Source organism: Coloeus monedula (genome assembly GCF_965178545.1).
Source record: "Coloeus monedula genome assembly, chromosome: 4".
In the NCBI taxonomy this organism is placed as follows: Eukaryota; Metazoa; Chordata; class Aves; order Passeriformes; family Corvidae; genus Coloeus; species Coloeus monedula.
In genome coordinates this window covers 27103801-27130230 of record NC_138784.1, presented here as the reverse complement: position 1 = coordinate 27130230, position 26430 = coordinate 27103801, and the positions used below count along the sequence as shown (strand labels likewise).

Sequence of the window (26430 nt, the reverse complement as noted above, 5' to 3'; positions counted from 1 at the left end):
TGTTTGTTGATCCTTAATACGAGTTTGGGACTGAAGCTGCATATGTAGGAGTCAGATGACTCCCCCGTAATGGTGTGAACCTGTTAAGCAATGTTCTCTGGATGTAAGTAAGGTCTGTGCTGTCTTCTGCAGGTTTTACAAGATTTGTGTGTTTTCTCTACCTTTGTATGTTTTTGAATGAATAGCAGAGTACTAATGAAAACGACAAGGTGGGAAGATTTAAAACTAATACCTTTAATAAGGCTATTATTAAGTACCAATGTCCTGAATAGTTGTAGTAACCCAGTAGCTGTCTTGGAAAATCCCAACGCTTCTGCATCGATCTGGCTCTTTTATCAGCTTGATTGTGCTTCCTGGATGAAAAAAGGTTCACAAATACTATATATGGTCTTGCAAACAATGGTTGAGAAACTCCTATCTGCTCAGTGAATTAGTTTTGTGTTTATGTGTATTTGTTGAGACAAATTACTTCTTGCATTTTATTTATACAGACCTCAAAGTATGCTCTGGCTCACCCTGCAGTTAAGCATATCTTTAGATGCTCCTAAATTTATTGCATGCAGCTGTTCAGGACTCTTACTGACTAAAACGACGTTAATCAAGACCTTGGTTTAGCAATATACTTGAATACATTATTAACTTTAAGCTTATTAAGAGTGGAATTCAGCTCTAGATTAAGACATCTAAATTTAGATTTCAGATGAGGAGCTAGGTGTTGAAGCTTCCACTGAAGTCAGAAGATATCTTAAGCAGTGGAGCCTAGAAAAAGATGCAGTTTACCTGAGTATCCCTCTCAAGGTGGGCTGAATCCGTTAACGCTCACTGAATGTACTGTCTGTATCTCCTTTTACTGTGGAAGAGAAGTTTGGATAGTCCATGTGCAGATGGGTGTTAGTAAAGAGTTTTAATCTGTAGTCAGTTTATTTACCGGTAGTCCCATTGGCTCTGGAACTATTTGCATGCTTAAAACTTGTGTTTTGGGGTGTGACTGATTTTATGCTGTACTTCTAGAAAAAGCATTAGAAGCTGTTAGAAGGCATTGTGTCTGAGGGTATCAGCTTTTCAATTCAGGGCTGATTTGATCACGTGAACTGCTTCAGCTTAGCAAATCAAATTAAATGACGCTTGCATAAGCTACCTCAGTTTGTAGCCTTCAGCCCACTGGTGATGAATTTTACAGTGCACTGTTGTCCTCTCAAGTGATCATGTCAGTCTCTTGAAATGTATTTTTAATTTCTGTGACCACCAGGAAGGTGAAGTGATTGTACCACATTCCATTTTAATGGGTTTAATTTATTGCAATGAAGAGGGGCGTTGTTACTTTCTGCATGGTTATCAACTTCACTGTTAGTATATTTTATAGTCATGCTACAAAAACAAATACTACGTAAACACTGAAATATCTCATTTAATAAGAAGAAAGACCACTGCTAATTTTGGTAGTGAAGTTCTAAGATGTTGAAGTCTTGAGAAGTGAAACTATGGTTACATAGAGAAATGTCTTTTAAAAAGTGTTATACTTCGGCAGATACCTGGAATTCAGGGGTTACTAAGGTCTTCAGTTTAATAATTTCTGCATCTTTTTTGCTCAGCATTTCTTTCCTGCTAGTGAAGTCCTACAAAAGTTAACTGTTAGTGAAGTCACAGGACTTAAATCCCCTTCTAAATACATGTTGCCTACAAGAAAGGATGAACTTTATCACAAGTCTAGAAATCTGTTCAAAACAAAACTGGTAGTGCAGCTGAAGAATGAGTTCCAGGATAAGGAAGATCTCAGCAAAGAGTCTATCTTCAGCTTCTTTTTATCAGTAGTAAGTGTTCTCATACAAACCCTAGTAGTGCCTTGACAGTTTGGTAAAATAGATGTGGTTCCTTCAGTATAAATTTTTAGCAATGTCAGATCTTTCTAAGCAAACAAACAAACAATTCTCCTCTTGCTGAATGTGAACTGCTTTGGTATCTTTATATCTAAAAAGAAATATCTACATCAACACTGCCCAGAGTATCTTCTTTCAAAAACCTATCAAAGATATTTGCTGTTTTTAGAAGCATTTGATAGTTTGTGCTACTGTGTCACACTTGGCTCAACATCAGCCCTTTCTGTTTTAAGTACCTTTAGCTTTTCTGTGCTCTTTCCGCAGTGGGGGGGAACCCCACCTTAATTTCATGTTCCAGAAACAGCATCACATCAGGGTTTAGTTTCCAATTCAGTTATTTGTCAGCTACTCTGGGTGCACATTTATTTTGCACATAAACTCTACAGATTCTCTATTGCAAGATCCTTGGCCAGCTCTTCTTGTCAACCCATACTTAACTCATGTGATAATTTTTTTTTTTTGTACCTGATTTGATTGAAGCAGTGCTATGCAAACTAATTGTGTGTAATCCCTATTTCTTTATTATACCAAAGGCATTCTGTCTATTTCGTGGATGGGATGACAAAAATGGTTACTAAATCTTTTCAATATGAAGTTTTTTAAACCTCAGCTCTGGGAAATCAAGCAGCTTTAATTGCCTGTCTAACACTGAGAAATAATTTTTTTTTCCAAAAAATAGTCAGCAAGTACTAGAAGGCACTAGTTTCTTAAGTGGAATTCAGCAATAACAAAAAGACTCCTGATAGCCTGCTTTGTATGTGGTTACCTAGACTAATCTTCAGCAATAACTTTCATTTGCAGTAAAGAGTCTCCAAATATATAGGCTTTTCTTCAGGTTTTAGTCTCAGTAAAAGTGCAGAAAACTGCAAAAAGACCCAAAGCATGGCTTAGCTTGCTCAATGAAGTTTAGTTACATCTAGCTTGGGGACTTGGATATTTTCACCTTTCTTTGTGTTGTTCGTCTGAACTCCTCTGTAAATCACTTTCAAGTAGTGTAAGTCTGTCTGAAAGTCAGTGTATTGACAGTGAAAAAGAGTGTAATCTTCTTCTTTTTAAGCCTTCCATTAACTCAGTGTCTGAATGTGGGTCTCCCTCTTAGCCATCTTCTGTTTCAAATGTGATTGATCTTTAAATGGCTGATTACCAATGCTTGTTCTTTGCCTCTGGGGGGGAGGGCATGTCTTGGCACCAAATTGCAAGGTAGACTTGTGGAAAAGGAAAATAATGTGCCTTACTGTATCTTCTGTCCATTTTCATCTGCTGTCCATCTACTTTGCAGCTACCCATATTATACCAGATTAATACAAGCTGCTCTGTGCTTATTGAGGTTCTTGGCAATCATGATACAGCATAGACTTTTGACAGTAATGAATCATCCCCAGGATGAGTTGTCTCTGCCTGACGTTGCATAACTTAGACCAGCAGAAGTGCTTTTCAGCTTGTTTTTGCATTTAAATGCAAACTTACTTAAGAGTTTTAAACATGATGCATTTTTTATATTTCTCTACATTGGGGTTTGCTAATAGAACTCTTATGAAAGACATTTAGTGGTATTATTTCTGTGAAGACTTTCAAAAGGTTACCCAGGACTAGTATAGGCTGTTTTAAGGAGCAGTTCCAACAATGATGTAATTTCTTCAGCAGCAAAACTAATGATAAAGAATCCTTTTCTCTTGTGCCTGCTTGTTCTTGCTCCCTGTCTGTTATGCTGTGCGAGTATTTAGAAGGCAGTGCTGTTGGGTCAAACGGGGGAAGGAGAGCCAAAATTTCTTTTCTTGTGACTGAAGCATTTAACAAAAAGGAATCCTTTTTAACACACTCCTTGTCCCCCAAAATTTCCGTTAACATTACTGAAGGTTTTCAACAGCTTTTGAATTTGCCATCTTGATACTGTAAGAGACCCCAGCTTCTTCCACTACTGTGTTGTCCTCTACATGTTGCCAGCACATTGTGTAGCTGCCCAACAGGTTGGACAAAGGCACACTGCTAAAAAATTTGCCTCTGTTTGGTTTGCTAAGATACTTTTTACCCAGTCAGTACCCAGATTGTGTTCAACAGCACAGGCAGATGTGCCAGCCTGGAGTGGCACAGCACAGGGATAAGAGGAGGACAGAACATTTCTCAGTAGTAATGCTGGCTCAGGCTAATTACCATCCTTTCAGGCTTTGGATTCACGATTCTCGGGAAGAAGCAAAGAAATCAGGAAATGTACTGTTTTGTGGAGGTTAAATCCAACCCAAACAGAGAGAAACATAAAACACATGTAAAGTGAACAGCGTGTCATGGTAGTGTTATGGGGATTCTGGGGTGTTTTAGTGTGTGATGGAATTTCATGCAGCTTGCATCTTAGAATAGTGGGGTGGTTTTTTGCTGTGGTGGATGTGTTTCAAGCTTTTTGCCATTGTATTCAGACCTATTCAAGTATGTCACTAGCCTTATCTATGCATTTATAACTTAAGTGTTTAACTTCAGACAGGCTTGGCCTTGAGTTTTACAGTTTAGCCTTAAAGACCTTACTCAGTATAAGAAATGAATCAGTATAAAGTTGATCTTTCTGTAATTTTAGGATAATTTTTAAGTGTCTAATTTTCAGATAATTTTAAAAAGTTCTTTCACATTGCTCTCCAAGTATTGAAGTACTTTCCTGAAAAAATGCTTCAGTTTCAATAATGTCAGCATGACTTGGAAAGAGACATCTAGAATACATAGCTCAGCTTCAAGGTCTTTGTGGATTTGCATCAGTTAACAAAATTGCTGAGGTCCTGTATAGTTGCAAAAGGAAAAACTAATCTTTTCCTTTATCATTGCAGTCAGATGTTCCCTATTGCAATCAAATGTTTTCCGGAAAACAGATTTATGGTGGCTGAAGGGGATTTAAATAACTGCAGTTTATAAAAAACCTTTTCAAGTTCAAAATTCTTTGTTTTACCGGTGGGTTTTTTTTCTCTATCTGAAACTTCTATATGAAATAAACCAACAACTTCCATAAAAGTTAATGGTTTCATTGGAAGTCCAAGTAAAAATTTGAGAAGACTAAAATAATTGGGGTTTATTTATTTTACTATACTTAGGAAGCTTGGGTTGTTTACTTAAATCTAAGTATTTTATTTATTAAAAACAAGCAAACAAAAACCCAACAAAACCCTCACTCATTTGGTTTGCAGCACTTTGCGAGTTAACATTCATCTTCTATTTACAAAACTCACAATGCAAGTTATTAATTATTTTAGGTTTAAAATTATTTTTTAACTACAACAGTAACAGCTTTTTCAATCAGAGTTCAATTTTCATCATGCGCTTTCAGTGTTAAGAAAGGATTAATTCTTCTTAATATTAAGTGAGCAGTGCCAAGAGCAGACTTAACTGAAACTCTGCTAGTTTTAAGTGCTGTAAATCAATCACATCCAATGACTCTACATCAGCCTGTGCTTTTGCAGAGAGGTTGCTTTGGGTTTATTCAATTTTGTTTCCATTACAAATTGGTTGGGGTGGTTGGTTTAGGGGTTGGGGGGGTGGAGTTTGGTGGTTGGTTGTGGGTGGAGTTCTTTCATTTGTTTTTTGTCAAGTGCACATTGCTCTTGGTTACCAGACTTGCCATGAACAGACTGAATTAGAATTTCTTATGCTGTTTCCTATGTAAAATTCAATGTATAACCAGTATTTGTTACCTAGTAAGATCTGGGCACTCTCCTCAGTGGCACTGTATGCAAGATCAGTGATGCAGCCTACTTGCTTTTACGTTCATGCTTCCTTCCTGCCCTTTCTAGAATGGTTTTAGATTACAAGTGGAATATCTGTACTTTTTCTTCCATGGTTCTTGAACGTGGTCCAACACTCAGCTCGTCTTCACTCATTTGCAAAATGTTTTGCAGGGATTTGATTTTTGGCTGTCTTACTTGAAATGTTTCAAGAATGTTTTTTAAGCAGCACTTACAATGGTGCTGTGGTTATATCTCTTTCAGGTGATGATTATAACTGAAACACATTATCATAGAGTGTGCAGACAGGTTCAGGTCAAGAATTTGACCATTTAATTGCCAGTTATTTTCATGGAACTTGTTTCTGCTAAACTGTTCCAAGTTCAATACATGATGTTCCACTTCAGTCACTTTTTTTGAACTTCTAGTAAAACAGCATTTTTGCAGGACATCAATGATATTTTGTAATGCAAACAGCCATCATGATAAGTTGTTCGTTCTCTCTGGTTCTGTTATTTCTTGATTTGTGCATATCTGTCAAAGACCTGTCATCTTACAGCTTTGTTAAACTCTCATTCCCACAGAAGAGATTACTTGCTTCAGGATATTTGACTGTTAAAGAAAATCATGCTAACCTTATTCCTTGTAACACTTCTGAAAAGTTAAACCACATTGCCTTTGTCTTTCAGAGAATGGACCTTGGAGAATGCCTGAAAGTGCATGACCTGGCATTAAGGGCAGACTATGAAATAGCATCCAAAGATCAAGATTTCTTCTTTGAGCTTGATGTATGTATTTTGTCTTAATGGTGCAGAGGAAGCATTAGTTTGGGTACCTAGGTGGATAAATTGAGCAACAGATGTTAAGTTTTGGTACAGACTGAAGGAAGACTTTTGAAAAGCAATTTTATAAAGAGGCAGAAAAACTCTTGGCACACTTACATGAAGATACTTGCCTCTTCGTGATTATATGCTAATTTGTGTGGTAGTCATCTCTAGGTAGAACTGTTAACAGCCTCTCAGAGTATCATAAACCTGAGTGCTGTCTTAGTGTTATCAAATAGCAAGCAAATGTTAAAGCTGTGTCTGCTTTGAAGAGAGTTTTAAATTCTACACTTAACGAAAGTAATTTTGCATTGGAGATTTGTTTTGAACTCCCAGCTAGGAAGTTAGTCTTTGCTAGGACAAAAGGGTTTGGGTTTTTTAATTGTTATTTGGAGGGATGGTTAATATACTTAATAGCTTAAAATCCTAGTGGAAAAAAGCTTCAGTATTGCATGTAGTGGGTGGATGAAGTGATCCTGGATAGATTTTCAAGAATTTTAATGCCTACTAGAAATACTCACTTCTTCTTTGAGATGTCTTAAGACAGATTCACTTCCAAATTTCTGCAAATACTTAGAAACTATGACAATGTGTAGACTATAATTTTTTTAATCATTTGTATTAATATGTATGATTAGTCAGCATAAACTGGTAGATTATTGTTTCACTAATCACTAATAAAAACTTGCAAAAGTGAAGCTTTAATAAACTTAAGAAGCCTTACAGCTAATGAAATATTTATATTCTTGACAGTGTTGATCCTTGTTCTTATTGATGTTTTAGGCAATGGACCACCTGCAGTCATTTATTGCAGACTGTGACCGGCGAACAGAAGTGGCTAAGAAAAGACTAGCAGAAACCCAGGAAGAGATCAGTGCTGAAGTTGCAGCTAAGGTAAGCATGTCAAACTAGTTACTGCTGTCTTTTTGAAGGTCAGTTTTTCTAAGGAGCCAGTTCCAAGTTTTGAAAATATATCAAATCTAAGAATTCATAGTGAAGAGAGGGGAAAAGTAATACATTTTCTCTATCCTCCCTAAAATTGCCTTTAAGGCACAGAAGGGAACACAGGGAAGAGACCTCTCTGATGTTTTTGACCTCAGGAAATGTTAGCAATTCTTGTACTTTTTGACCCAAACTTCTTCCATAAAGTAAAGAAAAATCGATGTACTTTTCTCTGTATCTTTTTTGAATGGAAAAAAAACCACCACCCTGTCATTTTTCTGCACATATATGCAAATGCTAGGAGGAATGGTTGTACAAATACTAATTTTCCAAGACTGCAATAGGCTGTATAGACAACAGCGTGAATTACTTGAAGTTTTGTGAACAAAATCCTTTCCCGTTATTGTACATAGGCTTGGTAACTCAGCCTTTTTCTTTGTTTTTTGCAGAGAGGCGTTTTCTGTTTCACTTTTACTTGGAGAAGTTCTCTCTGCATGTTTCTTTTAATTCTATCCTTCCAATTTTGCGTATCATAACTCAGTAGTAGTTCAGATTGTTCTCCATAATTAAAAGCATTTCCTGTGTTAAGCTTTTCCTTGTCTTTCAAGGCTGAAAGAGTTCATGAATTGAATGAAGAAATTGGGAAACTGTTGGCCAAAGTAGAACAGCTCGGAGCTGATGGGAATGTGGAAGAATCTCAAAAAGTAATGGATGAAGTGGAGAAGGCTCGGGTAAAGAAGAGAGAAGCAGAAGTAAGTTGATTGTGTAAGGCTTGGGTGATGGAGAGGCCAGGGTCAAATATTAAATTGCTTGGCCTCTGTGTAATGCAGGACATCTTATCTCTGTCACTTCCTTAGCTAATTGCTTCATATAAAACTAAAGAAATTGCTTTGTGGCACCCTGTACAATTAAAGTTTCTACCCTTGGGTACACTCCTATACTATTAAAATTATACTTCCTTCCACAAATGCTGCATTTATCCTAGTTTGGCTGTATTGGTCAGTATCTGTGGACACTACCTTTGTGGCTTTGATGGTTGCACTGACCTGGTTTGGTCTCATGGCTCTTGCTGTGGCAACCCTGTTATAACCTCATGCTGTGCTGATGTGACTCGTACTGGAAAGCTTCAGTGAAGTGATCCGTTGTCTTCACTAAAAGAGAGCTCATGTCCTGTGTATCAGGAAAGTCAAAATGATTGTTGTAATGTTCAGGTGATAGAAGTCACCAAGAGCTTTTCCATATTGTATTATACAAAGGTACTGAAATTTCTAGTATCTGCAGTTGTTTCCATAGTACCAGAAGGATTGCTGGCAGTCTTGCTGGTTTGTCATCTGAATGTCTTTAATGTGTTTAATTAGTGTCTAAAATGCAGATAGATTTCTCAGGAAACTAACACTGTTTTAAATGGGGTTCAGAATTAAAGCTGGCATAGTATTTTCATAATACGTTAACATAGTAATTGTAGTGTTAATGTGTATTCATTGTTGTACATGAAAAAGTTGCTCATCCTTCCATGTAATATAATCTTAACATAGTAATTGCCCCACTTTTTTTTTTTTAAATTTTAAAAGCCAGTTGCTGATGCCCTACCTTTAAATATGTTCTGTTTTCAAAATAAGGAAATGTGCTCTGTATCTTAATGAGACAGTTGGTTTATGAATAGTGTGAATTAACTAAAAGGTGTTCTGGTGTACATTGTATTTGGTTATTTGTAGTGTATCTTTGGAAAAGTGTCATCTTTGTGTTTATGTGCGTTGAGAAGTAACAGCAAATGCTTTTTTTTTTCTCCCCCTAGGAAGTATACAGGAATTCTATGCCTGCCTCCAGCTTTCAGCAGCAGAAGCTACGGGTTTGTGAAGTGTGCTCGGCTTATCTTGGTCTTCATGACAACGACAGACGACTTGCTGATCACTTTGGAGGAAAACTACATTTGGGATTTATTGAAATAAGAGAGAAGCTTGAGGAACTCAGGGTAAATCATTCTTATATTTTTTGTGTGTGCTCCTACTTAATTATTTGCCAGACGACCTTAATGGAATATGTCTTTCTGGGTGTGTGAATTTTTTTCATATCACTTTAAACTTTTGGATTTCATTAGCCTGAAAACACTAAATGTTCTAATTTAACGTCAATTACCTGGATAGATTTGTAAGATGACCTCTTTTGCACTGAGGTATATTAAAACACACATTCACAGTAATGCATCTTGGTAACAAAGAGCTTGAATCACTTGTAAAATGGAGAACTGTATTTTGAACGAACAGCAATGTTGAAAGAGACTTAGCAGTCATGGGAGATAGCCAAATGAACTTTGCTTTTAGCTAGATTATTGATCTCCTAAAAGTAATAAGGAGACTCTTGAAAATACAAGAGCATGTAGTAAGGAGGATGATAACACTTGGAAAAGCATTCCAAAAATTGTAAAGAAGTGCTTGGGACTCAAAACAACCTGCTGTATGTTGAATGACTAAAACTCAATTTGTTTATTTTATCTGGACAAAAATTAGGAAGGGACTTTGAATAGATTCCAACAACTCAACGCTGTAGCTATCCAAAGTGGGAATACAAATTATGTATATCTTGAAGTCAGAAATAATTGCTATGGGGAGGTTGCATGTTCTCTAGAGCTTGAACATTTAAAATCCAGTTGGAATATTATAACCTTTCTTGACCAGAAATCATATGCTGGAAGAAAGACACTGGAATGACATTCTGGACTTCCAGTTTTCAAGAGAATGGATATGAGCACTGATGCCATTTATGACCTTAATGTACAAATTACGGAGTTCACAGCTCAATTAAGCATTTTAACTGTAGAAATCACTAAAGACAATAGCTAAATTGGTTGAAGCCCTGAAAGCAGAAATTGCTGCTACTGGATTTGAGTAAATTGACTTGGTTTATGTTTTGTAATATTCCAGCTGTCTTGCATGGGTACTGTGACTTACCCTTCAGAGAGCCTGACTCTTTCTGTTGATGATGTTGGCAATCTAGGCTCCTAAATATAGCTGGTGTAACTTAAATCTTAGACCTTAGAACGGGTCATGTGTGCTTCCTCTCATCCCTCCATGAAATTATGCAATGAGTCACTTGAACAAGAAACCTTGCTTGTAGTTAAATTGCTGATGTTGTACAAGGAAACATAGATATAATTTGACATAAAGGGTTGAAATAACTGATTATTTTCACCATTTGGAAAAAAATATGCATGGATAACTATTTCACATTCCCAAAGCATCAATAAATTAGTCTTTCGAAGTGCTTTGCTAACAAAGAAAGAAAACAATAACTATCCCCTCCTTCCTCAGAGCTCTCCTCAGAGATCTAATCAAGATGCTGCTGGGGCAATTCCACCTCTCAGAAGAAGGTCTTTACAAAGAGTTGAATTTCTTGCATCATGTCCAGAAGGTGGCAAGACTTGGGTTTGGCCAGATCTCCAGTTGTGAGTTCCACATCTGAGGGCCCTCTACTGAGCGTGCCTTGTCCCCAGTAGTAGTGAGTTCACCCTGGGGGCTGTCAGCTGAAGCATCTGCTCTAACTTTGTCCCACAGTCACAGTACAGAAACAAGTAGCCTCAAAACTTAGGTGTCGGCCCAACCAAGTCCTTTAAGAAACAATTAGCTCTCCCAGTTCTGATTCCTTTCTGCCTTTCCCCAGTGTCCAAAATATGATAGGATTGGCATGGAAACTCTCACATTAAAGGCATGACTTACTGTTCTGAATTCCCCTTTATTAAAAACTTAAATATTTAACTCTGCATATTTCAGGTCTTCGTGTAACACCCACATGCAGCTCTTCTGCAATAACTTCTGTTTCTTCAAGAAAAGAAAATACATGTATATATACTGAGGAAGAGAGTGGGAATAATATACACAAGGAAAAGGGGATATGCCTGAGGGAAAGAACTGAATGTGAACTGTCTAGATTATTCTTATAGCACCTTCATGTGAGAAGTTTTTAAATATAACTTAATACCTTCTTTTGCTTTTAGAGGATTGTGGCTGATAAACAGGAGAAACGAAATCAGGAGCGTCTGAAACGCAGAGAGGAGAGGGAAAGAGAAGAAAGGGAGAAACTAAGGAGGTAGGGATCTGTTTTAATTGCATGTACATTATGACCTGTTTATGTTTAATAAGAAAACTCTGATATAGTTCATACACAATTCTAAATTTGCAGAATTACAATAGTTTGCATTCCTTGGAAACGTACAAGGATTGAGATGGAACTTCATTCTAAATCTTAAAACATGGAATTGTTTTCATAAAAAGCCTTTTTAAAAGCTACTGATAGTATTGTTTCTCCATATTTGAAAAAAGGGGTCTTTTAAATTAGGTAATTTTCAGGTGTGTACCTTGTTTTCAGACCTGACAGATGTGAGCTTACACACATATGAGCTCTTTACATCTCTTAGCAATTTTCTTCATAGATGTTAGAAATCTTCCTTATTGGAAGTAGCTGAATGTATGATTAAGGAAAGCAATTCCCTGTTCTTCTATGAAATAGTGGCTTCCAAGCCTTGTGGGGCTAGAGTGGAATGGAACCTGAGCCACAGTTCTCTCAACATGTTACGTTTCAGAGGTTAACAGTGTGAATTTCTGAAATCTCTTGCAGTCTGGTACTATTTGCCTGTCAGGAAATAAGGGAATACTGACTTCAACTGTAAGCTTTTTCTGTGGGAGGGATGTGAATTAAAAAGCTGGTTAGATATTCTTCTGGGTTTCTAGTAGGGTAGTCTCAAAAATAAATTTTAAAAAACCCAACCAACACAAAACAAGGATGTGTTTCCTGATAAACATGTTACAAAGATGTTGACATCAAATAAAATGCCTTTAAATACGTGCTACTAAAACAAGAAATGACATAACAGGTCAACTAGTCTGGTTTATTATTAATAAATTGCACTTTATTTGATAGTGAGATTCTCTTAAGAAAAATTACTATTTTCCATTTATTTCAGGTCCAGATCCCACAGCAAGCATGCCAAAAGGTATATAAATCTGCAGACAAGGAATACCAGCGGTGAAGTTAGCCTTTCACAAGCTGGAACATTTTGTCTAGCACTGTTAGTTTAAGATGTCCATCTTTACAAACAAAGCTTTCTGTTACATAGTCATCTCTCTGTGCGTTTGTACACTATTTACCACCATGCTACTGAGTTTATACATCTACATCTATTTTGTGGCTACTACAATGCAGCTTCATGTCCCAAGTAACACTTCAAACAGAGAATTGCTTTTTCTTTCAAAAGCTTCTGGCTAGTACCTTTTGGTGAAAGCCCATGTTTTCAAAATCCTAAGCACCAGGTTAACTCTTAACAGATCACCCATGAATAGTATGAGTGTTCTTTCAAATCTACACAGTTTAAGGTCAAAGTTTGAGGTATGATTGCAAAGTGATTTGGGGAAGAAAAAAAACCACTAAATTTGTATAGTGTTTAGAACCTTCCAGACTAGTTTTGTTGTTGTAGCTATGGGGAACAATACAGCCCAGTTTTTAAAGAACATCATAAGACATAGATTCTGGCAGATGATCCCTGTCACTGTATCATGAAGTTCTACAGCTTTAACTGATAAAGACACTATTTTAAATATTTTTTTTCATATTTTTATTTGCTTTCAGGAGCCTGAATTGGCTATGCTGTAGCCATACAGTCATGAATTAACTATAAAATTGTCTGCATTAGTGAAAAAGGAGTTTGTAGCCTTTCTGATGTTGCTTTCCCCCGTCTGTTTGCCTGTGATCAGACACTGCAACGGCTCTGAACACTGCAGGCCATTCTCTATACAGATGTGCTTACACATAGAGTGCATAACGTTCACAGCACACTGGTAAGAGTAGCGGGATGAAAGCAGTGGGTGGTGTAAGCCCTCTCTGTTCCTAGATCTAGGTCCCGAGATCGCCGCAGACACCGGTCTCGCTCAGCCTCGCGGGAACGGAAGAGAAGGACTCGATCCAAATCCCGTGAGAAGCGCCACCGCCACAGGTCCCGCTCCACCAGCCGCAGCCGGAGCCGCAGCCATCATAGAAGCAGGCACAGCTCCAGGGAGAGAAGCCGAGAACGCAGCTCTAAAAAGAGGTGAATGCTGCCCTAGAAATAAATGGCTTTTCCTAACGCATAATGAGAATTTTCACACTAAATTAAGTTTATGCCTACTACTTGGTAATTTAAAGACACTTCGAGTCTGTCTCAGATTTCAGTTACAGCTTTGGCATATTTATGATTTAACACACCAGACTGATCTATTTTCTTTTTTTTAGTAACAATAACAGGGTTATATATTATTTCTGTTCTGGATGAGTGCTACAGAGTATTGGTGTCCAGTTGATAATACCGGTTTCCTGAAGCATAGAAAGTGAAAGAGTTGATTTTCATTTGAACCCAGGGATATCAGCAGTAATCTTACTGTCATATATTCAGGTTTTCCCTTGGGCTCTTGTTCCCAACACCAGAGCCCGTCTATTGTGTAGTGCACCAGATAAAAACAAGTTCACATATGCCTGAAAATAAACTTGTTGCATTGCATCTGAAGATACTGCTTTGCAAGGACCTCTCCTGGAAAGATTACTGCAGGGGGCAGGCTGGGGCTTTTGCTTTTGAATGATGCAGTTGCTGTCTGCTCCTGAGGATTGGCTGGCTTATTTTACATGAATGAGCATAACTTAAAAGAGTTGGGATTACACAACGAGGCATTTCATGGGGAGGTCTGCTCATAAACAGGATTCCTTTCTTGTATAGGTTACCCACCGTGGCATACTTTGAGGGCAGTGATAGGGTGCCCAGTCTTAAAACCCTGAGACTGTTGACCTGCAAGAAGATAAAAGGTCAGGTTTGGAAGTGGCCACACATGCAGTGGCCACACATGCAGAGCTTATAGTTCAAATTATTTCAGGAGTAAGTAATCTTTGTTACTTCTGCAGGGGACTTGGGCACAAGATACTTGGCTTCTCTTCTGTGATATGTAGTTTGTGGAATAGGGGTAATGCTTTTGGATCTTAGTGGTTTTTGCAAGTACTAAGTCTTGCAAAACACTACATTGTAGGGAAAACAATCTTTTCAGATGAGCAACCAACATGGAAGGTCACTTCTTTGTAAGCTTACAAAAGGAAATTAATACAGGAGCATTTTGCAGACCTTAGTTTTGAAGCTTTGAGATGAAGTGACAGTAACTTTCTGTAAGTGGAGAGAGTACAGTCTCACTGTCCTGTCCCGTGTACCAAACTTTTGGCTAGGAAATCATTGGCTAGCTTTATAGCATGCTGTTAAGATTTTTTGTAAAAGTCTGTATTAGAATATTTTGTGATTGCAGTACAGGGTAAAATACAGATGCAGTGTTTTTCAACAGATCTAAGTACATCTGTAAGTGAATATAGAGGAGGATGTCTAATCCATTTTTCTCCCATACAAGTAGCTAATTTAATTCAAAACTACATAGTTTGTTTAACAAAACAGGTCTTTGCTGACTCCATCATAAAGGTTTTGAAAATGCTTATTTATCAGAGTAAAATATCTAAAAAGAATACTACCCCAACCTTTCAAAGTCACACAAGGATTAATACTTGTAACAAAATATGGTTGTAGAACAGATTCCAGATTTGGTTTGTATTTGTCATATAGTAGCCTCCCTTCCAGAATGATGCAAGTTAATTTCCCCTCGCTTTTAAGCAAACTCCTGTTTTTAAACGTTTTTTTTAAGTTTGTAATTTATATGTCTGAGGCTACACACTATTCTTAAACAAAAGACTGCAGATGAGAAATTTCAGCTAAACTCCAGTTAATGCAAACTAGGAGGTGGAGGCTGAAACTAAGAGATGTAGGGAAGCACATTGAACTTAATCTGGGCTCTGTAATAAATGTAGATTAAATCCTACTTCAAAGTACTTGTCTTTTGAAATGGGAAGTAGGAAAGGGAGAAGGGTAGAATGATTTGATGTCTTCTCATACGCTTCTGTTTATATAAATCTAAAGCTGGGTTGGAAAAAGAGAAAAACATAAAATCTAAATGCTGTTTGATAGCTACCGATTCACATCTAACTCAAATTCTCAAATACACTGCACCTTCCAGATCCTCTAAAGAAAGATCTTCCAGAGACAAAGAGCGTTCGCGAGATCGCGATAGAACATCCCGTGATAAAGACAGAAGCTCGAGGGAGAGGTCGCCGCGGGATTTCAAAGACAAGAAACGTTCGTACGAAAGCGCTAATGGCCGATCGGAAGAGCCGAGGAGCTCAGAGGAGCGTGAAGCAGGGGAGATATAACTGGCTGTATATTCACCTGATCTCTAGCTTCCTATGGAGTTGCATACTTTGGTTTAGTTTACAGTTGTTCAAAGGGACACCAGTGAGCAGTTCCAACACTGATCCAACTAGGGTAGATGTACAGTATATAAAAGTGGTTATAACAAAGTCAGAATTAAACCCCATGATTTAATGATGCCTAAAGCTGGGTCCTGGACTTCCACCAAGTTGTAAAACTTTTCTGAAAGATTTCTCTTTATTCAGGACAACAGTTTTATGTACCAAGATGCAGATCTCAATGTTTTTAATCTCCTTTCCAATACAAGTTAGTGAACAAATTATATTGTACTACTTGCCTTGGGTGCTTTTGAACCTTTATAAATTCTCCAATTCTGCTCCAGTCAAAACAGCAGCATTGAAAGGTTGTATTTGGGGGAATTTTTTTTTTGTTTGCTTTTTTGTAAGAGGGTGGGTGGATATTAACTTTTACTCTAAGGTTATGTTCCCAGTGTTGGGCTTTATTTTTGTTTGGGATCCTAGGAGTTGATTACAGTGGGAGCATTTAGACAGGAATGTGTGCTGGAGAAAGCGGAAATGTCTTTTTACAGTGCCTATTTAGACTTGGAAATTGAACAGCTGTTGCATTACATCTTTTTTATTTCTACTTAAATTTTGAAATCAAAGCCAGTCCCATATCTGTACCATTTGATTGGTATGTGTTCAATATATTTGTTTTTTTCCATAAGGACTCTTTCTGCTTTTTATTGTGGGGTACATCTTTAATTGTATTAAAACAAACAAAAAAACCAGCAACAACAAACAAAAATTAAGAACAAAAGAAATAAAAAAAATAAAAAAGAAACCATATTGTCCAGTAACTTAACAAGGATGTACTGGTCTCTTAAGGTGGCTAACTAGCCATTCAGTCTTTTAAAAAATATATGGTTATTAGAGTTTTCAACACACAGATGGGCTCTAGGAGAAGCAGACATTCTGCTTACAATTCTGATTATCCTAAAATCTTCAAAAGCAGGAATATGTTGAGTCAGAATCATAGAACAGTTTGGGTTGGAAGGGACCTTAAAAATCATCCAGTTCCAACCCCCTTAATGTGATCAGGGACACCTTTCACTAGACCAGGTTGCTCAGAGCCCCATCCAACCTGGCTTTGAACAGTTCCAAGGATGGGACATCCACAGCTTCTGTGGGCAACCCCTCACTACCCTCACTGAGAAGAATTGATTCCTAATATTCCATCTAAATCTACCCTCTTTCAGTTTAAAGCCATTCTCCCTTGTCCTGTCACTACATGCCCTTGTAAAAAGTCCCTCTCCAGTTGTAGGCTTCCTTTAGGTAGTGGAACGTGCAATAAGATCTCTCCAGAGCCTTTTCTTCAGGCTGAACAACCTGAACTCTGTCAGCCTTTCCTCACAGGAGAAGTGCTTCATCCCTGTGATCATCTTGGTGGCCTCCTCTAGACTCACTCCACCAGGTCCATGTCCTTCCTGTGCTGGGGACCCCAGAGCTGGGTGCAGCACTGCAGGTGGGGTCCCACCAGAGCAGAAGGGCAGAATCCCCTCCCTCACCCTGCTGTCCATGCAGCTTTGGATACAGCCCAGGACATGGCTTTCTGTGCTGTGAGTGCACATCACTGGGTCATGTCCAGCCTCTTGTCCCCCTGCATGCCAAGTCCTTTTCGGCAGGGCTGCTCTCCATTTGTTCATCCTTCAGCCTGGATTTATGCTTGGGATTGCCCTGACCCAGGTGCAGCACCTTGTACTTGCCCTTGTTGAATTTCTTGAGCTTTGCATGGACCCACCCCTCAAGGTGGTTGAAGTCCTTCTGGATGGCACCCCTTTCCTCCAGTGTGTTGACTGCACCAGCTTGCTGACGGTGCCCTTGATCCCAGTCCGTGACACTGACAAAACATAAAGGGGTTGCTGTTCATTCTGTTGGATTGAAAGTGCTTTGGGGTATTTACTCAGATATGCCCTACTCCCACACAGAATAATTTAGAGATTGGTAAATTTTCCTCCTTAAGATCACACCACTGAGTTACCTAACAGTGATGCTTAAGAGCAGTGTTTGTAATGATTTCTTGGCATTTCCAGCAGGTTCTGCAGCCTCTGTCCCTCTGTAGTGCAAGTGCCTATGAAGGCCTGCTAACATTGTTGTGTAGTACCATTCACTCCGTGCGTTTGTCCAGAGTGGTGTTTCTGTAGCATTTTCAGAGCACATGGGTGATAATTCTAACACAGAAGATAATTTAGCAGTGTGTTGGCTGGCAGTGAAAGCTAGAACAGGTCATTTACACCTCTGCAAGGGCTTGAATCCAGCATTGCATGTTCTACTTTGAATTCACATCATTTTAAGCTCCCAAAGTGATCATGACTAACTACTTAACACTTTTTTTTTTTTTTTTTTTTTAAATCCATTTGAATTCTGAGCATCAGTTTCCTTCCTGGGACTGTTTTTTGATTCCTGGATGACCCAGGTGCTTCATGAATGGAGGTTACTGGTGTTTGTCCATCTGGTACAGCCACAAGTGTAAGTGCTCAATAACATCTATCGTCACATAGTTGTTAATGGAATTCTAGTGGTGTGACAAAAGGTGACCAGTCATTTCTAGATACATCTTGCATAGTGCAAGTGCCAGTGATTCCTTTGGAATTCCTTTCTGGAATAACAATATTCCAGAAATACTGAGGCCCTGTCTCCCCCTGTAGCCAGCAACTAGAAATTTTGTATTGTAAAAAGGGGAAGGGAATGGGTGGTGGGTGAGATTTGCATAATGTGACAAAACAGTGCCTAGACTCCACACTAGCAAATTCTGGATAACATGCCATTCCTTTTACAAATGGCTTATAAATTTAATTACAACAGGGGGATTGGGTTTGGGCCTTCCCTTATGTAGAGGAAGTACCACACTGCTGTTAAGCAAGAAGGTAATATCTCTGATTTCCTCATAAAATAATCTGAATTACTCGTGGAAATACAGGACTGAAGTGCAGTTCGGAAGAAAAAATTAAGGTGACTAATGAAACACACCTAGGCTGCAAAAGATTTGGAGCATCTAGCGGGAGACTACTCCTAAATATGGATCTTCCACCCATTAGAACCCAATGAGATTAATTTCCAGGAGTGCAAAACTGAGGTATTCATCACCTGTTAAATTTCCTGCTGGACAGCTGAAGAGTGGTATGGACTGACCTTAGTCTTCATGGTCAAATAGATTATGAAATGGAGCTCTTGAGGGAACCTAGGGACGCTGTAGCTCAGCATCAGCTTTTGGGATCTTGGAAATTTTGCTGATGCAGTTGTAGCTCTGTAGCAGTTTTTATCAAACTGAATGTGTACAAAATGCGCAGAAAAAGTAAATTACTTCACTGATTTAATGTGTTTGATCTGCAGTGAACCTGCAAGCATTATTCCCATATCTCATAATCACTCTGGGTTAGTCAGGGGACTGCGAAACAGTAAAAGCTTAAGGTGGTAAGCATCTGGAGGATGGCACATTACCAGAAATGAGATCCTGTCCTAAAGATGGAATCATAGAATTGGTTACCTTGAAAAAGGCCCTCAGGATCATAGAACACCCTTTAACGCAGCACTGCCCAGCCCACCACTAAACCATGTCCTCTAATGCCACATCTTCACGCCTTTTAAATACCCCCAGGGATGGTGACTCAGCCACTTCCCTGGGCAGTCTGGCCCAAAGCTGCGTAGCTTGTGTGTTGCTTTCCCCACTGCAGCACGAGGAGCCACGTAGTAAAACGGTGACGTATCCAGGCAGAGGTGCTCAGCCTAGTGCCGCTGTATCCTGTTACCCATCATGACTTGCCCGTGAAGCTGGCACAGGAGGCTGTTCCTCTGTCCTCTTGCCTTCCACCAGCTGTTGAATCTGGGAGTTAACCATCCCATTACTACAATGATAGTCCTGCCCTGGAGCCCATCTCTCTGTCCAGGCTATCTTGCCCCACCCATCCCCAGGGACAATGGGGGAAAATAGGTGAGCCAGCAGGGACATAGCAGATGGAGGTTGTAGTCAGCATTAAACTAAGTATAAATGCAGACTGAGCCACGCTCCAGAGGTGATGGCAGTGTGCAGTGTTGTGTAGGGCCTGCAGCACCTGATAACCCCTCCAGTTTACTGTTCTCCATCCCATATTTCACATGCCACCTTCCTCAGTATCGCTATCCTTTATTCAACAGACAGTAGAGATTAGTTTCTTCTGATGCAGGGGCTTATAAAAAATGTTAATGCACTCTTCGTCCAGTCCTGCATGATGGTTCTTGCTCTGTGGTTTTTTGCTTTGATCACTTTTTTCCACTTGCTTAATAAATTCTCACACTGTTACTGCTTATGTAATTATTTGTTCTTTTCAGCAACACCTGAAATCTGTCTTTCCCTGCAGCTTGCAAAATTGGGAAGCAGCAGACTGCAGCTGGAAATATAAGGAAAGAGAATGTTTGCTTCTAGCCCTGGCTCTCCTCTTTATCCCTGCTTTTCCCTCTGTGGGCATATAATGGAGCCAGCGGACAATTAGAAAATTCTCTCATGACTTACCTCTCCTGGCTTTGGCTTTTCACTTCCTTTTGCTGGGGAAACTGTAGTCCCAAATTCTTTCCCTAGGTTCCATGGTGCTGCCAGTGCACTGCAGGCAAGCAGAGACCTAGGAGATGCACCATCGGAAAGGCAGGATTAACTAGCAACAAAGCAGGGCTGGACACCTGCAAGTTCACAAAGGGCATGACAGCAGCAGGAGCTGCCATGGCTGTAAAACCGTTTTCCCAGGCTGAAATGATCTGACAAGTGCTGACTGTAGTAAAGTATTGATGGTGATGCTCAGTTAAGTGCACGAGGGTTAGAAATAGTTCCAGGTGCTGGCTCAGAGGGGCTGCAAAGAAGGCACTTTTCACGGCACTGGCCCTCAGGCACCTTCAGCCCGTCTGGAGCCTGTCTGTCTCCATCTCTAGAAGGTGGTAGTGATACGCAGAAAAGACTCTACAACTCAAAAGTTGTAAAGTAGGTACGTTTATTGCAGCGCCGGCCGCATGGGGGGTAACCCCCAAAACGCCATGTGTGCCAACTGCGGTGCTCAGCTTGAAATATATCTGGTTACAAATTACATATACATCAGGGTACACAATGCACCTATACATATTCATGGTCTGTCTCTGCTTATTATTATAATTAGCTTAACGTCTTGCTACGCCTGCGCAGTGCCACCTGGTGGTCGCGGGCTGGGGTCTCCGGGATGAAGTAAGCAGTCTACCTCAGATTTGAACTCTTCACCTTGCTTCCTTGCGCGTGCTCTTTGAGGTCCTGGTCTCAGTCCAAACCCCAAAGCTGATTCGAGCCAGTTCCAAGGTCCGAAAGTAGGATTTCTGGTCATGGTTTCTTCCTCTTATCGATGGTCTGGCATCCTATCCTTATCCTCCTGTACATCCTTCCCCTTTACCTGGCTGGTATAGTAAATGTTTAGCAAGCAGTACATTGTTTAGCAAGCACCTGCAAAGTTTTGCAGTACTAGCAGTACCCACAGCAATTAACCCCTAAAATCTAGGCCCCTTGTATCAGTAGGTGGGGGGGAACTTTGCATGGAACCACTGTAACTTTTCAAATTGCTGCCTTCAAATCTTCCTAAGCTCAAACTGGTTTGCAGCAGAGCAATGGGAGTAAAGAACTACCACCACCTCTTTTCAGAGCTTTAACTACTTGTATTCCCTCAGAGGGATTTGAGACTATAAATATTTTTTTACACATCTTGTTCTTTTTTTACAGTCCTTGCCAGTGCTGTGCAATATGCTTCCATTTCTCCCCGAGCTGAACAGAACACCGAAGCAAATAAAGCAGCCTGCCTTATCCTCCCCTCTGGCTAGAGTTCCTCTTCTGGACTTTGGGATTTAGCATCCTTTGCCAAATTCAGTGGGTGAGGAAAACTACATATTGAATGAAGGAAAAGTCTGCATTTTTACCTGTTTACAAAACTGTTGCGTCATGGTTAAGTGAAAAGCTTCCCTTCCCACCACCTGAGAAGCCTGACTACCACAAGAGTGATGGGTGCCTGGGTGGGAGCTTGAGCTGGTTTTGGAACCCCCCCCCAGTATCACCAGTATGTGCACTGTAACCAGCTGCCAGTGCTGCACATCACCTTTTCTGTGAAGCAAATGAGAGGGCACATCTGCTTTCTCTGTGTTTATTGCGTTACACTGAAGCAAACCAGCATGTGGTTATTTGCAGTTATTAGCTGATTATTTCACCAAGTCTAAGGAATACAAAGAAAAGCAATTAAATAGTTCAGTACCTGGTTAGCACTGAAGGGAGGCTCAGGCTGTGCGACTGGACAGGATGAGTCCCCATGCCAGGCTGAGCCCCATGCCAGGTTGAGCCCCCTGTGCTGCCCATGTGACAAGGCAGCAGCCTCCATCAGCTGGGTGCATTTTGGGTGCACAGGAGCTAGTGAGCTCTACTCTTGCCTCATGTGGGAATGCAACCCAAGTAATTTCCTGGGAGTAACCCGGTGAAACCCACAGCCTGGAGATGTTCATCCCTGCCCAGAGGGGTCCAGTGGTGACCACACTCAGTGTTGTCATTCCTTGTGCTGAAAGCTGCTCTGAGAAACCAAGGTTGGGTGACTCTGCTGGCTCATGCAAGATGGGACTTTGCTCATGCCTCTCCCAGGTGTTAGTCATTCCCATACACCACTTCCCCCTTGTCACACAAAACAATACTCATGCCTCTTAAATAATGATCTCTTCCAAGATTCTGGAGATGCTTCAAAATGGTGTCCTTCCTATCATTCATGAGGATGGAGAGGTGGTAGGTGAGCCAAAGAGCTGCTGGTGCTGTTGGAAGGAGCAAGTCTTTTAGGAATAGAAACCTTAAAGTCATCATCTTAAAATGTAGTCTTCAAGGATGGTGGCCAGAGGAACCCACCTGAAACACTGGAACTGCAAAGCACATCAGGATTTTTTGGTTGACCTTGATGTATCTGCAGGTTTTGTTTAGCTGTAAAAACTCAGTTTGCTAAGGAAATTATTGACATTGATACCTATATTGAGTAAGCCTTTTTTCTTGCCTTTTTTTTTTTTAATTTTAATTTTTCCAGCTGTGGCTGGGGGCCCAAAAGCAGCAAATCAGTGCTGGCAAGATGTTTGAAGAGCCTGGAGTATGCACAGCCTCACCAACCCTCCTCTTTGTAGATATTGTTCAGGTGGGTGCAGATTTCATTGGTCACCTTCTCAAAGGAAGCTTTGCAGTCTCCACCAAATTTCTCCTCCATCAGTTGTAAGATAATGTCACAGATAATCTAAACAAGGAGAAGGGAAGAAACAACCAGTGTGAACTTTTCTCCACATTACAGGCATAAGAACTTACATATCTTGTATATCTTTAGTTGGGATTCTTGGAAGGCAGAAAGGGGTACAAGAACAATTCACAGCACATGGCCTGCAGAGCTTGTAACAGGGCATGGAAAATAAGGTGCATTATAGCATTCACAAAAAAACTGCTGGTGGCATTTCTAACTATCCTGTATCTAGTAAATGTTGACTGCACCTATCACTTAAGGATAGCTGTATAGGCCTGATGTGCTTTGTCCATCCACTGCAATCCTTCTCCTGGCAGAGGACTGCCCCAAATGTTTAGAGGCCACAATGAGCCCCCTTGTTGGACACCTTTGGAATACACAGCTTGGGAGGTAAGTTTCTTCCTGATCTTTCCTGCTTCTTAGCTATCTGGCATTCTGTAGCAGAGTTCATTTGTCCTTGCAGTCACTAGGTAGGTGGGATACTTTGAAATGCCAACTCCTTTTCTGTGCAGCATTTATTGTTCTGTGTGCATCTTTACCCTGAAAAACTATTTTCAGCCAGAAATCATCACTTATTTTCCCACTTACTGAAAATTTGGCCCACTGCTTTTGAAATAACCTTCATTTGGAAATAATCTTTGCCAGAAGGTGCCTCTTTTTGCTGTGTAAAGCAGATGAAATAGTTATAAATGCACTCTGCTAGTGACCTTAGGTGGATCTGGGCAAGTAATTTGATCCTGTATTTATTATTTGTGTTTGTTTAATGATGACAATGCTGTTGCCATTGTTGTTCAATAACAGCAGGTTTAATTATCCTCGGAAAGCTCAGTTCCTGTTACGAGATAAAAAATACATCAGGGACTGAAGTCCAGTGTTAAACTGCTTTTCTGTATCTTGTTATTAAATGGCAGGTGTGGGAATCTGACTGCACTGAGAAAACCCACTACAGCTCATGGGCAGCTGTGCAGCTCCCACCTGAGCAGACCTGCCTGCAGCACATCTGCTGCACAGCCGTCTTCCCCACCAATGCCAGATCGCTCACTCCTGCCATCTTCCACCATCAACCATCTCACCTTCCACCACCTCGATTCTCTCAGGCATATACATGTATTCCTACACACAAGGCCTATTTTCCTCAGTTGTACCCTTCAAAGGGGAAAACATGCCCTCCTCACAATTACACCCTTTGGGAAGAGGGCTGCTCACTCACCCTGAAGTTTTTGGGGTCAATCTTCAGCTGGGTGGCATGTTTCTTGCCGAGTGGGGTCACTATCCCAAGAAAAGCCTCAGAGTTGTCCAGGTGTTGCACCATGTTGTTGATGGCACTGAAAACCTTCTTGCCATGGCCCCTGACTTGATCTGACTGTGTCATCTCTTCGGCAGAGTCCATGCCTTTGAAATGTGTGAAGTAGGATTTGGTGTCTGGGTGCTCAGTAAACATCCTGTTAAGGAATGAGAGATGTTCTGACTTGTGGACCAAGGTATCAAAGCAGACATGGCTACACCTTCCGGGCCTTGCCTTATGCATTTATGCCCCTTTTCTCCTTCTCTTTATTAGAACAGACACTTAGGCATTCCTTGTTTTTCCTTTGCCTTTTGCACCTGTGCACAGCCCCCGTGCACATAGCAGCCAGTCCTCTCTCCCTTGCCTCTCCCCAGGGCATTTCCTTTGCTCATTCCACCTTAAAACCTACAATGAACTTATTCTACTGCTTCTAAAGTAAATATTTCCTCAGTGTTAACTCTGTTACTTTCATAGTGCAGTGGGAGCACATTCACATAGGGTGACTGTGACAGTTCACATGACTGTGACAGTTTAATATTCCCAAAAATGTTCTGGACGGCAGATATGAGCACTGTGATACTGGTGGGTGTTTTCATGGAGAAACCCTACTATTGGTTTTGTTAATTAACCCCTTCCTAGAGTCCACTGCAAAGCTTTCTTACTGCCTGTGATGGATTGTTGTTTGAGTATGGGGTACTGCTCATTCCGTTTATTCAAAAGGAACACAATCCAGTGTGTTTGAAATTACCTTTGATCAATTACAGTCATCTTGGTCAAACTCTTAAAGAAAGCAGTTTGCTCCGTTGGGTAAACTGGTTATCCACCTGAAATATCCATAGCAAATTCCACATTGCATTTCACAAAGTCACAAAATGATTGGACTTGAAGGAACCTCTGGATATCACCTGGTTCAACACCACTGGCAAGCCAGTTGCCCAGGACCATGGCCAGAGGGCTTTTGATCATTTCCATGTATGGAGACTCAACAACTTCTTTGGGCAACTTGTGCCAGTGCTCAGTTGTACTCAGAAGTAAAAAAAGTGTTTCCTGGAGTTCAGAGGGAACCTCCTGTGTTTTGGTTTGTGCCCATTGACTCTGGTCCTGTCTCGTGACACCACTGAGACGAGCATGGGTCTGTCTTCTTTGCACTCTCCCTTCAGGTTTTTATGTACACATTGATAAGATTCCCCTGAGCTTTCTGTTCTCCAGCCTGAACAGTCATAGCTTTTTCAGCCTTTCTTTATTGGAGAGATACTCCAGTCCCCTCATCATCTTCCTTGCCCTTTGCTGAACTCTTTCCAGTATGGCCATGTCTCTCTTGTCATGGGAAGCCCTGAACTCTTCTCTATAGGTGGGTCTGGGGTTGTAGGACACTAAAGCAAAACCTTTTAGAGTAAATTACCCCAGGGAGGCAAACTACTGGATGCTGCTAAAGTTTTATGGCTGCATTCCTGACCCTAACTGTGTGCAGGTTGTGTTGCCTGCAGAAGGAAAGAGCAGCATGTAATAGTTTGTGAGGGTAATCCAGGCACAAGGTGTGATATACAAGAAAGCCAGAGTGGTGGGTAAAGGTCTGATAACCAGAAATAGTGTTTGAACTGATCCATGCTTATGGAGGTGATGTAAGTCCCAGAGGAGAGTGGAATATGTGAAAGGTGAACAGAAGAGAGGGAAACGCGATGGAAACTAAGAGAGGAAAGCCCACAGAAAGGGTATAATACAATGGAACAGATGAACTGATGCTGAAGGAGAATCAGAAGTGAAATACTGAGTTTAAAAAGAGTTTAGAGATAAAGACGAAGAGGGAAATAAGGCCCATGTTTTGTTCCCATTCTCTTTCATACCACACTTTCTTTTCATTACCTTACGTGGGTGAAGAAATTGATCTTGTCTCTTCTTCTTTTCCCACCCCCTTACCACTTTCCTTTTATTCTTCCTTGTGTGGATTGCTCCTCTTCCCAGCAAGGGCTGCATGAAAAATATCAAGACATGCTCCTAGGCAGTATCTCCATCCTTCTTGCTGTTTCCTCCTTCACCCCTCTGGGGCAGCAGTTGGATGGGCTCTTTCCTTACCTGACCAGCACAGTTGTCCCATTGTCCTCAGCATCCACATATATCTTCTCCCAGGCACCGCGGGCACTTTGCACCTCTGCTTCAGAGAGCGACATGGTGCAGGAGATGTTGGCAACGGAGGGTGCAGCAGGAAGAAGGACAGGGAGGTCCTGGCAGAGTCTTTCTGCTCCAGTTCTCTCCTCA

General features: G+C 40.4%; 2 protein-coding genes across 5 annotated transcripts in view; one reads left to right on the top strand and one right to left on the bottom strand.

Annotated features, from left to right (window-relative positions):
• Nucleotides 1-16454, top strand: part of LOC309572321 (putative RNA-binding protein Luc7-like 2) — a 32619-nt gene extending 16165 nt beyond the window's left edge. For 3 of the 4 annotated variants that reach the window (XM_082280501.1, XM_082280498.1, XM_082280500.1), the window contains 8 exons: nucleotides 6265-6363; nucleotides 7183-7293; nucleotides 7950-8093; nucleotides 9137-9313; nucleotides 11333-11424; nucleotides 12299-12328; nucleotides 13223-13417; nucleotides 15405-16454. In XM_082280501.1, coding sequence (XP_082136627.1) covers nucleotides 6265-6363; nucleotides 7183-7293; nucleotides 7950-8093; nucleotides 9137-9313; nucleotides 11333-11424; nucleotides 12299-12328; nucleotides 13223-13417; nucleotides 15405-15597 — 1041 coding nt within the window. In that variant the 3' untranslated portion in view covers nucleotides 15598-16454. The remainder of the gene's footprint in view (nucleotides 1-6264; nucleotides 6364-7182; nucleotides 7294-7949; nucleotides 8094-9136; nucleotides 9314-11332; nucleotides 11425-12298; nucleotides 12329-13222; nucleotides 13418-15404) is intronic. The other variant, XM_082280499.1, reaches the window with a different exon arrangement.
• A 6306-nt stretch (nucleotides 16455-22760) lies between these two features.
• Nucleotides 22761-26342, bottom strand: LOC309571894 (cytoglobin-1-like; the record flags this gene model as incomplete). The annotated part of the gene is made up of 3 exons (XM_082279778.1): nucleotides 22761-22889; nucleotides 24100-24331; nucleotides 26248-26342. The coding sequence occupies 3 exons, from the start codon at nucleotides 26340-26342 to the stop codon at nucleotides 22761-22763; spliced, it is 456 nt and encodes a 151-aa protein (XP_082135904.1).
• Between the last annotated feature and the right edge of the window lie 88 nt (nucleotides 26343-26430).